This window comes from Silurus meridionalis, chromosome 10, assembly GCF_014805685.1.
Source record: "Silurus meridionalis isolate SWU-2019-XX chromosome 10, ASM1480568v1, whole genome shotgun sequence".
NCBI classification, from domain to species: Eukaryota; Metazoa; Chordata; class Actinopteri; order Siluriformes; family Siluridae; genus Silurus; species Silurus meridionalis.
Genome location: NC_060893.1, coordinates 3,332,217 through 3,347,405, shown reverse-complemented (window position 1 = coordinate 3,347,405; position 15,189 = coordinate 3,332,217). Strand labels below are relative to the sequence as shown.

The 15,189-nt window shown below is 41.6% G+C and overlaps 1 protein-coding gene across 1 annotated transcript; it reads left to right on the top strand.

Annotated features, from left to right (window-relative positions):
- The first annotated feature begins 434 nt into the window (after positions 1-434).
- btg1 (B-cell translocation gene 1, anti-proliferative) lies at positions 435-7,018 on the top strand. Its single transcript, XM_046860293.1, has 2 exons — positions 435-868; positions 3,960-7,018. Exons 1-2 carry the CDS (start codon positions 724-726, stop codon positions 4,361-4,363), a joined length of 549 nt encoding a protein of 182 aa, XP_046716249.1. The 5' UTR covers positions 435-723; the 3' UTR covers positions 4,364-7,018.
- The last annotated feature ends 8,171 nt before the right edge of the window (positions 7,019-15,189 follow it).

Here is a 15,189-nt window from a genome sequence, read left to right as displayed (position 1 = left end):
ATTGCAGATAGTAAAAGAAATAAAGGAAGTGTAAACAGTAAAAAGTCTGTTATACACTGGGGTTATTGGAGGTTGTTTAGAATCTTAATGGCTACCGAGAAAAGCTTGTTTTGCATATCCACATTGTTACATTCGGGCCCTTGATCGAGCGCCCATAACGCGCTCAGCTCCACAAACCCCACACTCTGAGTCCTTCATGGAGGACGAGCATTCGATAGTGGCTTTTCACTACTTCTTCTTCTCATTTTCATTCAGCCCCTGATCATCACAGGTTGTGTTTTTCTTTAGAAGTGACGCAACAAACCCTCCTCCTTCTTCTCCTCCTCCGCGCATGCGTCACAGCGTCTCTGCTTGGTGATTGGTCCGGCGCTGTTGCCGTCGCCTCTGAGCTGTGGGTGGGGCTACTGACGTGTATATAAATAAACCCCCGCAGCTCATTTTCACTTCACCACTGTGATCGCTGAGCGGCTTCCGGAAGCTTGGTGTTGTGACGTCACAAAAGGTCGTGGTGAGGGGGAAAAAAAAAGCAGCAAACAAAACAACAATAAAAATAGAAAGAAACAAACAAAAAGACCTTTTCCTGGATAAATACATGCCCAGCTCAGGCCATAAAAAAAGAAGGAGAAGGAAAAAAAGAGACCCTCACCGGAAGAGTGGAGATCACGCACCGGAGTTAGGACGTGGACGTGAAGCACGCGAGGCTGCGTGGTGTTCGGTTCCTCAATGCATCCCCTCTGCGCACGCGGCAACATGAAGCACGAGATCAGCGCCGCCGTCGGGTTCCTGTCCCGGTTCCTGCGCGTGAAGGGACTGGTGAACGACCGACAACTTCAGACCTTCAGCCAGATCCTCCAGGACATGATGGCAGGTGAGAGAGAGGGAAGACGGGTGAAGGAGATCCGTATTTTACCCCCCCCCCCCAAAAAAAAAAAAAAAACGTGCCCCCTCTCCACCGATAATATTTAATAATGAGCAATTAATAATTAATTGCGGGCGCGAGCGTGTTTTGTTTGCGAGACACAGACCGCGTCTTTGTGTTCACGCGCAGCCACATAGACGGAAACCAGCCGATACACACACACCAACACACACACACACACACACACACTCTCTTTCTTTCTTTAAACCCTCAAATGTAACGTTTGAAGATATCCATAAAAAGGTTGTAGATTTGGATTCTGGAGAATTCCATTAAAAAAATATCAGAGAATGACGTAATGCCCCCAAAACAAACAAACCAAAAAAAAGTGTTCTTTATATTTGAATAGTTTTTCCACTCTATGATTAATAACAATCTTTATAAATAGATACAAACGTGTGTGTGTGTGTGTGTGTGTGTGTGTGTGTCTGTTTAATTACATATAAACACATCCACATTATGTATTTACTGTAAATATGTAAATAAGGGAAATGGTATCCATATTGAGTGAAAAATCGTCGTCTATTATTCCTATTTTTGGTCCTGTTTTTTTGTTTGTTTAGGATTTGAAATAGATTTTTGGACTGAAAGAGCGTGTAACGGTTGTTTTTTAGATTTGGATGTATTTTGTTTTGAGTCATGGTGTTAAAATCGAGCCAAAAATCCAGTAATGTTACACATCCTGGAGTACTGGTTTGAATATGAGATTGTGTGTGTGTATATATTGATATCTATATTTATATTGATGGTAAGATTGTTTGAGATGATTGGTTTTCTGAAGCCCCAGGCAGCTGCAGTGCTGTTTGTAAACAGCTGTTCTTGTCGTTCGGAGACAAAATGGCTGCAGCTGGAGAAGGAGAAGGACTCACCAGCTTTACTCGAGAAGGGGAGGGGGTGTGTTTATTTTTACTCCTTCTCGTAGTCGTTTCGGCCTCGAATATCTAACATGCTGAGCTTGGTGGGTGGGGGGGGGGGTGGACTTCAATTCAGGATGTTCATGTTAAATAGTTTTTGGATATCGTTATTAACCCCTCGTAAACAAAGTTTTAGAATTAGTTTGGTTTGGTATAAAATGGATGCCGTTCTGATGGCGCACAACAGTCGTCCCCCCGAGAAGGTCCTCAGGTAGGCTGCCTGTTTTATTTTGGCCGTCTGGAACGTCCTGTAATCTTCTGTCCTCTTCCTGAAACCTGAAACCTTCCCAGATAAGAGAGTTGGAGGAGGAGGAGGAATGGCGACACTGGTCGATCATGATAATACAAGCACTCTGCTTTTCGTAGGATTGTGGTTTAACCCTGTGAAGGAACACGAACCTGCCACGTAGCGAGTGAAAACCGGGTCGAGGCGACAACGCGACCCCTTCGGGTTACCGTGTAAGGTGTTCTTTAAGCCTGGACGCCTTCTCTTTAAGGCCACAGCTCCTCCTCTGCAGCTGCTCTGCCAGGGCTTGAACCTTTTGGCTCTTGTTGTTCAGCTCCATCAATTGAGGACTTTGTGACGCACAGAACGGATTGTGTAATCAAATGGCCGTGTCACGTAGCCCCTGGGAGACGCTCGCTTTATGGCCATTTATCATTTTTCCAGCGGTGCTTTTCCCACCATAAATCCAAACCTCAGCAGACTTTGTCCTTTAAATTCACTGTAAACACAATGCAGACCCAAATAAGCTGTAAAAGCATCTGGTTAGGATTTTAGGTTACATACACACGATGGCTCACAAAAATAACTCGAAAAATGAAGAAAACGGAGGTGGAAGCTTCTTTTATTTTAAAGATTTGTGCCATGAATCTGTTAAAAAGTACAGCTGCTTCTATTCAGGTGTATTTTTTTTCCTAATAAAGGCAGGGATATCTGTCTATCTGTCTGTACAAAGACATTAATATTGTATTGTCTTAATTACCACTTGTTCTTGTTTGTGTTGAACACATTTTATACTTTTTTGTTTACAATCGATAAGCTTCATCACTCGTTTTATCATTTCTTAATCACCGCAACTAATTATTATTAGAAGTCGACTATTTCATCGTCTTTTTGCCAATTAGCCAGCACCCATATTTATACTATTGGGTCTCTGCAAAATGCATACTAATAGTTTTTCCGGTTTTCAGCCTGCTGTCTTTGGCCTCTAGAGGTGAATCACAGATACTGCGTTTTTTTTTTTTTTTTTTTTGTTTTTGTTTTTTTACATGCGTGTTGCACGGAAAGCACATACTTAATATATTCATATTTATTTTATTTAGCATATTTTTATAACCTAGTACTCCTTTTTTTTATTTTTAATTTTTCTCCTCTATTTTTCTATTTTGTATGTTTGTAAATAAGTACTATTTTACATGGAGTGTTCGCTTTGTTTGTCTTTTATCCTGTATCCATTTTAATTGGTTGATTAATTGGTTGTCGTCAAGTACAATCCAACTCGGCTATCAGTATCGGTAAAATCCACTATTGGTTAACTGCTGATCGATTGTTTAAAATTACAATTGCATTCAATAACATAAGTATTACTGGGATTTCCCAAATGATCTGAACAGACAAAATAACACTAAGACTATTTAATTTCATTTATTCACAATATTGTTGATTGGCAAAAATCCATACCGATAGTTTTTCCGGGTTGCGTTAGAGTATGAGAGCGGCATCTAGAGGTGAATCACTGACACTACGTGCTGTTTCTTTTGACCCGTTGACACGTGAGACTTATTTTCCACAATATTTATTAATATAATTAATGGATTTATATTTATTTCATTTAGCACAGTTTTACGATTCTCTCTTTTTTTTGTGTGTGTGTAATAAACTTCAGTGCCATTGTACATGGATTGTTTGGGTTTTTATCCAGAATCCATTTTAAAAACTATTGGTTTATTGCTCAGTTATCAGCAAGTACGATTCAACCTAGCGATCGGTATCGGTCGACCTCTATCATGCAGTGTTTGCTGTATTTGAGTTTAATAATTTTCAGCATGATGTAATGCTGATATACTTGACGTGTACAAATAGTAATCCGTAACTACAATAATTTTTTTTTTCCCTCCCCCAGAGCAATACAAGCACCACTGGTTTCCTGATCGGCCGTGTAAGGGCTCGGGATATCGCTGCATCCGCATTAACCACAAGATGGACCCCCTGGTGGGTCAGGCAGGCCTGCGCATCGGCCTCAGCACACAGCAGCTCTACTTGCTGCTGCCGAGCGAGCTCACTCTTTGGGTCGACCCGTTCGAAGTGTCGTACCGCATCGGCGAGGACGGCTCCATCTGTGTCCTTTATGAGTCCCAGCCTGTCCCCATCGCTAACACTGGCATCAACTCCTCCTCCACTGGAACCAGCAGCTCCGCCACGTCCGTCTCGTCCATGCTGGATAGTCACATCAGCTGCAAGGAAGAACTGCTGGTGATGGGCCGAACCAGCCCGGCTAAGCCCTACATGATGACCGTATCCAGTTAAAGGACACGCCATTAATCACGGTTTTTTTTTTAATAATGCAAAAAAAAGGGAAAAAAATCATGAAAGAGGAGGAAAAAAAGCAGAGGATGTAAAAAATCAGGTGATGGAAACTTCGTAGGTTGAATTGTGCTCGGTTGTGTGTTTGTGTTTTTTGTTGGGTTTTTTTGTTTGTTTTTCTCTCTAAACAACCAGAGGTTCAGACCCTGGGGCAGCTATGTAGACGTGAAAATCGCCCCTTTTCCTGGAATAGACCGGTCCGTGTGGCTGGACTTGGGGCTTTTGTTCACGTCCAACAATGGTGACTTTGCACTTTTGCGCTCTTTGTTACTTTACGCTCCACCACCACCACCACGAGATCATTGTGAACCAAAAAAGGATTGTTCCGAAGCCCGGGGTCAGTAGCTGTACTGGTGCTGAGGGGCTGCCTCCAAGAGCCCACTTTATATCATTTGTTTAGCGCTCACTGAGGCACAGTTTAAATTTCATCTCAGCCCCTGGGTTGCTGCATTTTGCCAACTTTTGACCTCAACTCCTCCCGGGCTTCTGACCAACCCAAAGTTTTAACCACAAAAAAAAACCCCTTTTTTCTTTCCGTATATTTCTGGATCCGTATTAACTCTCACTGTGGCCCAAACATTTCGGTTCCTGTACCGAATTTGGAGCTACACTTCATCTAGAGATCCTGTCGCGCCAACCGAAAGATGTCGTAGTCTCGTGCGTGCATTTGAACGAATGTCCCCCCTTATTTTTTGATCCCTCGAAAGAGAGCATTCGAAAGGGAAGAGGGGGGGGGGGAGTGATAAACTAATATAGCGTTTATTTTAAAACACGATTTTTTCCAGAGGTAGTTTTAACTTCCACTTGTTTTAAAACGAGACCAAGTTAGAGAGTAGTGCTCTATGAGCAGGGAGAGTGAAGACCATCCCTAACCATCATGCACTGTGTGTGTGTGTGTGTGTGTGTGTGTGTGTGTGTGTGAGAGAGAGAGAGAGAGAATGTGTGTTTTGAGGATAAGATCACATCATGTGTTTTGGGTTTTATGCTTGAACTGCTCAGAACAGGCTAAACTAGTCTATTAATGAGTCTCTGAGAAGCTGGAGGAGCAGGTGAGGTGTTTCTCCTCCATTTTCTTCTCTCTTTCTCTGTCTGTGTGTGCCAAATCCCTGCCCACGACAGACTGGCAGACAAGAGTCCTGGGCCTGCTGGCACACAAAGAGCTGGAGTGTACTCTTACCATGCATCAGCCTCCTTCCTTGAGATTGAGTGTGTGCGTGCTGGGCTGGGATGGGATTGGGGGGGTCAGACACCACACCAGGGCAGCTAAAATCCCTCCCCCAAAAGCCACCCGCCTCAATCACCACCCACACACACACCAAGTGCACTCCAGACTCACTGAGACGTAGAGTCAGAGAGGGAGAACCGGATTTCTGGTTCTCCTGATGAGCATCAGTGTAAGAATTGACGGGGGGGGGGGATTCAGGCACAAAGCAAGGACATTGATGCCCCATTCGAGTTCTCTCTTTCACGTTAGTCCATCTTTCACGTCCCAAACAGCAGCACACCGGTTTAGGCGCCGATTCCTTTCCAAACCCGGTTGGCGCAATTATAAACCGCAGGTTAAAAGCACGAGCACGCAATCGGACCACGCAATCGCACGCCGTTTTCAGGCCTTCAGACGCTTCGTCTCACGTTCCAGACAGCCAGCACTCGCCCCATTGTTTATCATTAACATCACGAGCAGTTCACCATTCATTTGAAATTTTTTTGTAAGAACCTACGGTTTATCCCACACCGAGCCTCCGGGTTCCGCATCGAGGCTTCGGTCCTGTCGTCTGTTTTAGCGGAAAAAGAGCACATCAAATGCACTATGATCGACGTTGAAGTTACGTGACAGAGGCATAAAAAAAAAAGTCTCTCCACGGAATGAATGTATCGCCCAAACTCAGGCCTCCGACATTCAGCAGGACGTACGTGCGCACGCATGCGCGTGACCAGACGGAAGGGAATTTTTTATTTGTGTCATCTTTTTTTTTTGTGTTTTTTTGGCAATCATTTCGACAAGTAGAATTATTGTCACTTTCACGCGCGGGCCGTTTCTTTTGGGTTTTCTTTTTGCGGTAACTGTATCCGTAAGAGCATATCGTAGAGGGAAGAAAAAAAACGTGACGTTAGGCAACGAAAAGTGCCAATAATTGATCTGTGCTGTTTTAATGTGTTCCTTTTGTATTTCATATCCAAAGGCGGATTGCTCTTTCATAAATGAAGCCATTTGTGTCTGGAGTGTTGGCGAGGACCAAAGTTGTTTTTGGTACATAAATGTTTCCATGCTCTGTGCCAATAGATTTTATCCTTTGTTTTCTTTAGTTTTTTCGCTTTCATTTTTTTTTTCTCCTTTTTTTTTTTTATCGAATATACCCAGGAAAAAAAAAACCCAAGATCTGATAAGTGACCTGTCATGACCTGCAGCCCATCTTTTATTGTGTATTTCTTAATTTTTTTCTTTTACTTGTTCTTGGGTATGTTTTAATGAACTGCTGTAAATTTGTACAGTTCATGTAAATTGATTGTGAGGACGTTGTATAGATTTCTATATTTTGAAAGAAAAGGGTTTTTTCCCCCCCACCTCTCTGTAATAAAAGATTTCCTATCTTGGCACAGGGTCTCTGAACGCCTGCTTTTTCTTCTCCTTCTCCTCCTTGTATTGTGTTTTGGTTTCAGAACAGAATAGGATGGCAGGGTGGCTGGTTAAATGGAGGAAACCGCTTCATTCTTCTCGGGGGCAGCGTTCAGGAAATAGCAGACGGTGGACGTGGGGGGGGGGGACAAAAAAACCACCAGATCGGCCTGACGTGCGCCGCGCTGCAGCTGTTCTGTCCTGCCAAATAGGGACTGGGCGTAGACGCACGCACACCATGTAGCTCAGCCACCTGGTCCTGAGCATAATGCATTATTATTATTATTATTATTATTATTATAGTATTACCTCGTTCTATAGTGTGTATGGGTGTGGCTACTCAGTTCGTACCGCAAACACAATTTGTACTGCGCAGATGCTTCCCTTCTAAAGTATTTTGAAATAATTTAGCAGTTTTTATAATCCTGTTGACATGCTTAGAGAGAGAGAGAGAGATTATATTTCAATAAATTGAGAAATTGATTCATCTTCACCAATTCCATTGATTTAAATAAATTAACAGCCTGTCTGATAGATCACGACTCCATAATCGATGTTTCAGTGTGCAGTTCTAATAAATAGAAAAAAAAGTTATTTATTTATTTTTTTTACATTTTCTAGTTAATTTTCTAGAGATATGTTCTACCAAACTGTTTTATTTCTTTTAGCATACAAATGTCTGCCTTTAAGAAACGCACAGGATTGTTAGTTATTTATTCTATATACATATTCATTAATGAATTCATTGTTTTCCTCTTTCATTCGCACAAATATTCTTGAATCTATACATAAAACACAAACGTATCCATATCGCTGGACTGGGAGTGGCATTGATTTCAGAACAAGTCGTGTTTTCCGGTATGGTTCGAATAACCACATTGGGTGTGTATGAAATTATAATTACAAATTTTAATTTTAATGTCTTATATTATTCCTTATAGGTTTATTCCTAAAAAAAAAATATTAACAAGTGTTGAGAAAAACTCTTGAGATTGTCCCTGAGAAGAAGAAGAACCTTGAGAGGAACCAGACTCAAAAGGAAACCGGTTGATGAACCGAATGTTCATTACAGTTCCATCATTGTTGAGGTTACCAAATGTTCACTGATGGACGCTTGTTCTTGGCAGCTCTAAGTTATTGCAGCAAATCTTTAATATTAATTATGGACCAAATTCTTCATGGATCTTCTGAATCTGGGTAAGAAGATAACTCTAATCAGAGGTAGGGCAGAAGGGGAGAGGATCACAGCTCGACATTTACACAGCGAAAACAATGGCAGGCCAAAGCTCTATATCAGGATTTTATTTTTATCTTCTCTCTCCACCGCTCTGTGTATCAGTCAGACGGTGTTATGGAGGAAAGTCGACGTCTTCTCAGAGCGCGTTGGTTTGTGGCGTAGCAAAGCGCTGACTCCTGTGAAAAGTGACTTACCACCACTTTGTTTTCGTTTCTTCTGGTTTCTAAAGTTGCTTAAGAGCGACCAAAAACATCTCACTCGAGTGCAAGGAGTACAAAGGCAGAAGGACGGAGCACGGCAGAAGAAAACGTGACGAAATCGAGAGATGAGTCATTTCCTGCCGAATCGAGCAACTGTTCCTGACCGTCTGCATGGAGAACACTACGGAAGAACATGTACACGGCCAAGAACAGACTGATGAGTAAAAAGCAAGTATGAAATAAAAGTGTGGTCTTAAATGCACAGAAGCCTGGACTCATGCTCACGTGTGTTCAAATGTTCGGTCCCATTCTATGTTGATAAATCTATCATTCTGATTTCTAAAAGTAAGGAAATACAGATTGCTTGGTCTTTGTTTCTCTTGGTCAGTAATGAGTGAAAGCCCAGTGTGACCTGCCCGTGTTTTTCTAGAGAACCTCTGGAAATGTGTCTGTGTAGTTTTCTTTAGCTTCCTGTAGCCATGTGCAAAACCAAAAGTTTTCTCCTGCTTGTTTGGAAAAGACAGAGCGTCTCTTGTGCACACTTCGGTGTGTGTGTGTGTGTTTAACTGAAAGAATGCTCTGGTGAGAAGAAGCTCACCTGCTTCAGATCTGCGCCGCACCTTTGCTCGAGGGCACGGTGCAGCCGACTCACCTCTTTCAGCTTCCCTCAGCTGCTTCTCACCTGATCCACAGAGAGGAAAAGCCAGTGAAGCCTGCCACAGCTTCTTGAAATGTTACATCTTCGAGGTGCAGAGAGAAAAAGGAAAACTTGGGGAATTAGCATGAATTTCAGAGCGTTTAATGAGATGTAAGATGCTAGCTTCGGTAGCTGTGTGAAGAAGGTAGCTCTGGCATGTAGTCACCAGGATTCTGGAATCTGATTGGTTGGAAGGTGTGCAGTGTTTTTACCAAGGAAACATTGATTAATTTTTTTCCCGAAGCATTTGTTTTGCATGATTGTGCTTATTTATAGTTGCTCTTTGACCATGTCTCCTAGATGAAGCTGGGTTTTCTTTTGAGCCGAGTTTCTTCCTCCTCATATCGTCTCAGGGGGTTTCCCCTCGCTAGTGTATATATATATATATATATATATATATATATATATATATATATATATATATATATACACACAGTTTCTCACAAAAGTTAGTACACCCCACATATTTTAGCAACCATTTTAGTGCATCCTTTTAATGGACAATACTAGAGAAATGAAACTTGGATATATGTTAGAGTAGTCAATGTGTAAAATGCTGGCAGCACATATATATACACATATATATATAAACTATGTGATGGATTGGTTTAGAAGTTAGCATTTGTATCATGATGCATCGTTTTAACCATATTTGCATCAATAAAAAACAATTTATTTATATATAATTATTAGTAGATGTGCTATAATTGTATTATTTCAAATGTGACCAATAATCTGTGAACAATATTCGTTATGTGGATTGATTTCTCCTCGCTAAACTGTTTCTCGAGCACTTTCTCCCATCACCATTGCTGCTACGTCAATATAACACATCACAACACTAAATAAAATATAGATTAACATGGCAGAGGTAGAGCTGCATCTTCCTGGAGACAAAACAGGTAAAGAACATTTGGTTTTATTTAATCTTTTTTTGTGTTAGAAGTCTTAAGTGAATTGATGATTTGCTGTTTGTCTGAACCAAATAAATAAAAGTGAACTATCTGTACCATATTCTCTCTGAGAGCGTCATCTTTTCATCAGTGGCCCTGTTTATGATCATGCCATGATACGATCATGCCATTATATGCAGAAAACATGCCACAGGTATCCGTCATGGTGTTTTTTCTGATTCTTATAAGGAACTAGCGTTAGAAACTTCCATAAAGCTGAGGGGGAGAACCAGTGGTGATTTTTTTTTATCTCTCTTAACAGCCCAGAAGGTCAGTGGCTTGTGGTAAGGAAAAAAAATCCCAAATGAGGGAGAGAAAAAAAAAAGAAGAAACAAAGTCAACAGCTATAATGTTTCTCCCAGCTCCTGTTTTTGCATCAGCTTTGACACTGAAGTCTAGAAAACTCAATGACCTCCATGGTTTGATGTGTGTGAGCTGATTGTAGCTTCTTTACAGGGATGAAGAAGTTTGCAAGGAGTACACACACCGCTTGGACTGTAATTTGAGAGCGGAGGAGTGAACGTGTGCGCTGAAGCGAACACGTGGGCAATTTAAAGCCCACTGCTTGTAAACAAGAACGCTCACACATGCGAGCGAAACTCTGCAATGTTTCTGAGAAGTGAGAGAAGTCAGCACTACAGCTGTTTCCTGTTTTCTGCTGAAAAGAACACCACAAACCCGAGAAAATTGCTCTCTCTCTCTCACACACACACACACACACACACATGCACAGATAAAGAAAAAGATCTGCTCTGTTTAAGATCATATCTCAAAATAAGCCAAATGTAATCATCCGGAGTTTCTAAGGCAGTAGATAACACCTAAACACACGAACACACACACACACACACACACACACACACACACACAAATGATCACATTCTTCATTAAACACTCCTACACAAATCTAAACAACGCTTCATGCAAACACACCTGTGAGTCACACCACACTCACACTCCCACCGGCTGTTTTTCTTTTGTGTTGTATCAGTATCTCTTTGTTCATGACACACACACACACACAGACACACCTATAATCTTGGTCTCAGTTTTGTAGAACAATTTACCGGATAATAACCTCTGTAAACAGTTCTGGTTGAGAGTTCTGATACCTAATTTGGAGGTCTGGTAAAGATTTCTGGTAGAGATTTCTGGTGAAGTGTTCTGGTGAAGTGTTCTGGTGAAGGGTTCTGGTATAGTGTTCTGGTGAAGTGTTCTGGTGAAGAGTTCTGGTGAAGGGTTCTGGTATAGTGTTCTGGTGAAGTGTTCTGGTAAAGAGTTCTGGTAAAGTAAACCTGTAAAGTCACATTTATTCTCAAGCAGAAAGGAATTGAAACAGATCCAAAGAAAGTGTAATATAACAGTGAAAGAAATGACATTATGAGTGAATATAAATGACAGAAACCACAGTTAGAAAAACAGGACACAAATAGAGTTTGGACACTCTGGACACTGGATACTTCCAAAGGAAATCATGGCCAATAATGTCAAAAGCTTAGTTCTTTAGAACGATGCACTGCACTGGACTTCATCTCAGTCCTCTATGTGATCTCCTATACAAACTTACATTTGCAGGAAATCAGGAACATCAATCCCATTAGTCTGCCCATATGGAACAACAGGGCTGTTTCTGGGAGGAAGCAAAAATTATAAGAGCAGAAGTGGACAACCTCACAAACCAATTTGAGGCCACTAGTAAACATCTGGCAGGTCAATTTAGCAAAGAGTAAGAAAAACAAGCAGTTGAGGTAAGATGTGAGAGTAGAACATATTAAGGCCAGTCATACATACAGTGACACCACATACTGTATGAAGGAGCACAGTAACTACTGATAATAATAATAATATTAATAATATCACGGATGATGATGATGACAGGGAGTTCAGAGGACTGATCCAGAACTTTGGGGGCTGGTGCCAAGGTAGCTGCCTCCAGATAAATGAGGGGAAGACCAAAGAACTGGTGGTGGATTTCCACAAGCACAAACACACTTCACTATGACCAGTGAACATTCAGGGAAAGGACATTAAGAGAGTGGACTCTTATAAATACCTGGGTGTTCATCTAAACAGCAAACTGGACTTGACAGATAATACAGATGTAATTTATAAGAAAGGACAGAGCAGACTCTTTCTGCTGAGGAGACTAAGGTCTTTTGGAGTGCAGGGAGAGCCACTGAAGACCTTTTTTGACTCTGTAGATATCTTTTATTGTGTGGTCTGCTGGTGTAGCAGCATCTCTACTGCAGACAGAAAGAGACTGGACAAGTTGATCAGGAAGGCCAGCTCAGTCCTGGGGATTCCCCTGGACACTGTATAGGAAGTGGGAGAATGAAAGATGGTAGCTAAACTATCATCATTGCTGGGGAACGAGTCTCATCTCCACAGTTGCATCTTACCTTACCTTACCTTACCTTATCTTACCTTACCTGATCTTATCTTACCGTACCTTATCTTATGAGATGTAAATATAGCTGCACCTTAACCCAGTCTTTGCGAAAGTGATGTGTTTATGTTGCATGAACACACAAACACGCACACTCATAGATACTCAAATACACACCAGTCCTGTTTTTCGTCTAGATGGGCTTTATTCATATTTTTTACTCCTTCAATACAGACAACGAAGACAATGCCTACTCTGGAACTCAGGTCTCTACTCTACTCAACATGGCCGCTCTTAGTATCAGCTGCACACAGGACACATAAACAATTCTTGAGTTTTACTGCAAGCACATGGATTAGCTTTAAACCAATCAACACCCTCAATGTAGAAGTCAATATTCACTCGTCAGAGTTAGCAGGCTAGTTTGTTGCTAGCAAAAAGCAAACATGCAGGTGTCCATGCTTGTTTTCTATTCATTTTGTGAAGCTCCGATTTTGCAATTCTGAAGGTAGTTGAATGCGGCGTTATGTTTTGCCTGGTAGCTTGACAGTGACGGCTCCACACACCTTACCCACATATATACAACCACACACACACACACAGAATAAGAGCAACCAGCAGATCAATCTTTTCAACAGGTGGTCATGTGACATTCTTGAAACAACAGAGAGAGAGAGAGAGAGAGAGAGAGAGAGAGAGAGAGAGAGATTCAACCACACCATTCCACACATTTGCCTTTGCTTTTGGCCATGTACGTGCTGAACGTGCAGCCTTATTTGTGTGTGTGTGTGTGTGTGTGTGTGTGTGTGTGTTTGTGTGTGTGTGTGTGAAGCAGCTTACCCTATTCAACCTTCCAGAAGGAACTGACCTTACACAACAGCTCTTGTGACAGGGTTCACCAGCTACAACTCTGAATTAGAACACATTGTAAACATGGCAGCAGTTTAGTACTTCTTTTTCCTTGACACTATTCACAATATACAATTAGGACGTATGCTGGACATGTTCTCAGTGCAGGACGTGTTCTTTGTGCTGGATGTGTTCTCAGTTTAGGACGTGTTTTTAGTGCAGGACGTTTCTTCAGTTTAGGACATGTTCTAGTTACAGGACATGTTCTCAATGCAGGCTGTGTCTTCGGTTTAGGACGTGTTCTCAGTGCGGGATGTGTCTTCGGTTCAGGACGTGTTCTTGGTGCAGGACGTGTTCTCAGATGATGGAATGAACTGCACCATACCTTTATATCTCTACCTTTTTTTCAAACCCAAGAATGATCACCACTTGCAAGAAAGGGGGAAAAGAAGTTCGCCGAGTTCTGTCTTGTGTATAATTGTCAGCGTGGGGGAGGGCACGTGTGTGTGTGTGTGTGTGTGTGTGTGTGTGTGTTTAAACAATGGCAATAGTTGGACAGTGCACTGTGTGATGCCTGGCCAAGCAGGGGGAGGGTATCTCCTTTCGAAATGGTGCTGAGAGTGAATGAGTGGAAAGTTCTTTGACTGTGAGTATAGACAGAGTGTGTGTGTGTGTGTGAGTGGGTGGAGGAAACTTTCAGCATGTAAACAATCCTCGCAGCTTTACCTTTTAACCAAACTTTATGGCTGGTTTCCTCCTCCACCCTTCTCTTCTTCCCCATTTTGACCAGGATTGTAAACACAAGTGCACATGGTGTATGGGGGTTGGATGGCGAGAAAGAAAGGGAGAGTGGGAAGAGGAAAATTTCAAGCATCTGCACCTGGTTTGACAAGAGCTCTTAAATCTCGAGACGAGCTAAGGTTTATTCTATTCTTATGAATGTAAAAAGACAAAGAAGAAAAAGACTGAAATGTTACATCAGAACGATTTTCCTTGTCGTGTTTCACAGAGAAAACATTAAACTGTTGCTACAGAAATGTTACTATAGCAACAGGCCTGAGCCTCATTTTCCGTCTGATAATCGATTCCAAAGTGAGATGAGAAGAGCATTTGCGTGTGTGCACGTGTGTGTATTTGTGTGTGTGTATGTTGCTTGGCAGATATTAGATTAGATTAGATTGTTGGCTTCATTTATTTATTCATTCATTTCGAAAGAAAGAAAAAAGAATGAATGTATACTTACAAAGAACATATTTATGTTTAATCACCACATTATCTGTGTAAAGCTGCTTTGAGACAATGTTCATTGTTAAAAGCGCTATACAAATAAAAATTAATTGAATTGAATTGAATTGAATTGAATTGAATTTAGAAAGAGGTCAGATCTCTAAAGGTCTCTCACCACCCATAACCTTTAGATAGCCTGAAATGTAAAAGTGTGTGTGTGTGCAACATGTGTTTGCTTTAAGCATGTGTGCACTTCTTATGCAATGGCCTTGTAACCAGGCTACGTGGTTAAACAGCAGACTGTGACACTGCCAATGATATTTTGATTAGAATGTCCTCCCTCAGCCATGCCCCCTCCAAGCCCCGCCCCTTCCAACTCCACCCCTATAAGCCCCACCCCCTCTCCTTTTCTCTATCTCTTCTTTGGAACATTTGTGGTCTTTACTATCTGACTCCCAAAAATAGAATCCGTCTGACAGCTGTGTCTTAGTCGCTCAGTCATTCAGTCATTAGCAGCCTCTTGACCTTATATGGCTTTTCTAGGCTACCTTTGGACTATTTTATGAGTTTAAAATGTAACGAGACCAAGTCTGTTATTAATAT

Coding starts and splice junctions, on each gene's coding strand:
- btg1 (XM_046860293.1), top strand. CDS start 724: ATGCATCCCCTCTGCGCACGCGGCAACATGAAGCACGAGATCAGCGCC. Junction 869..3,959: donor CCTCCAGGACATGATGGCAG/GTGAGAGAGAGG, acceptor TCCCTCCCCCAG/AGCAATACAAGCACCACTGG.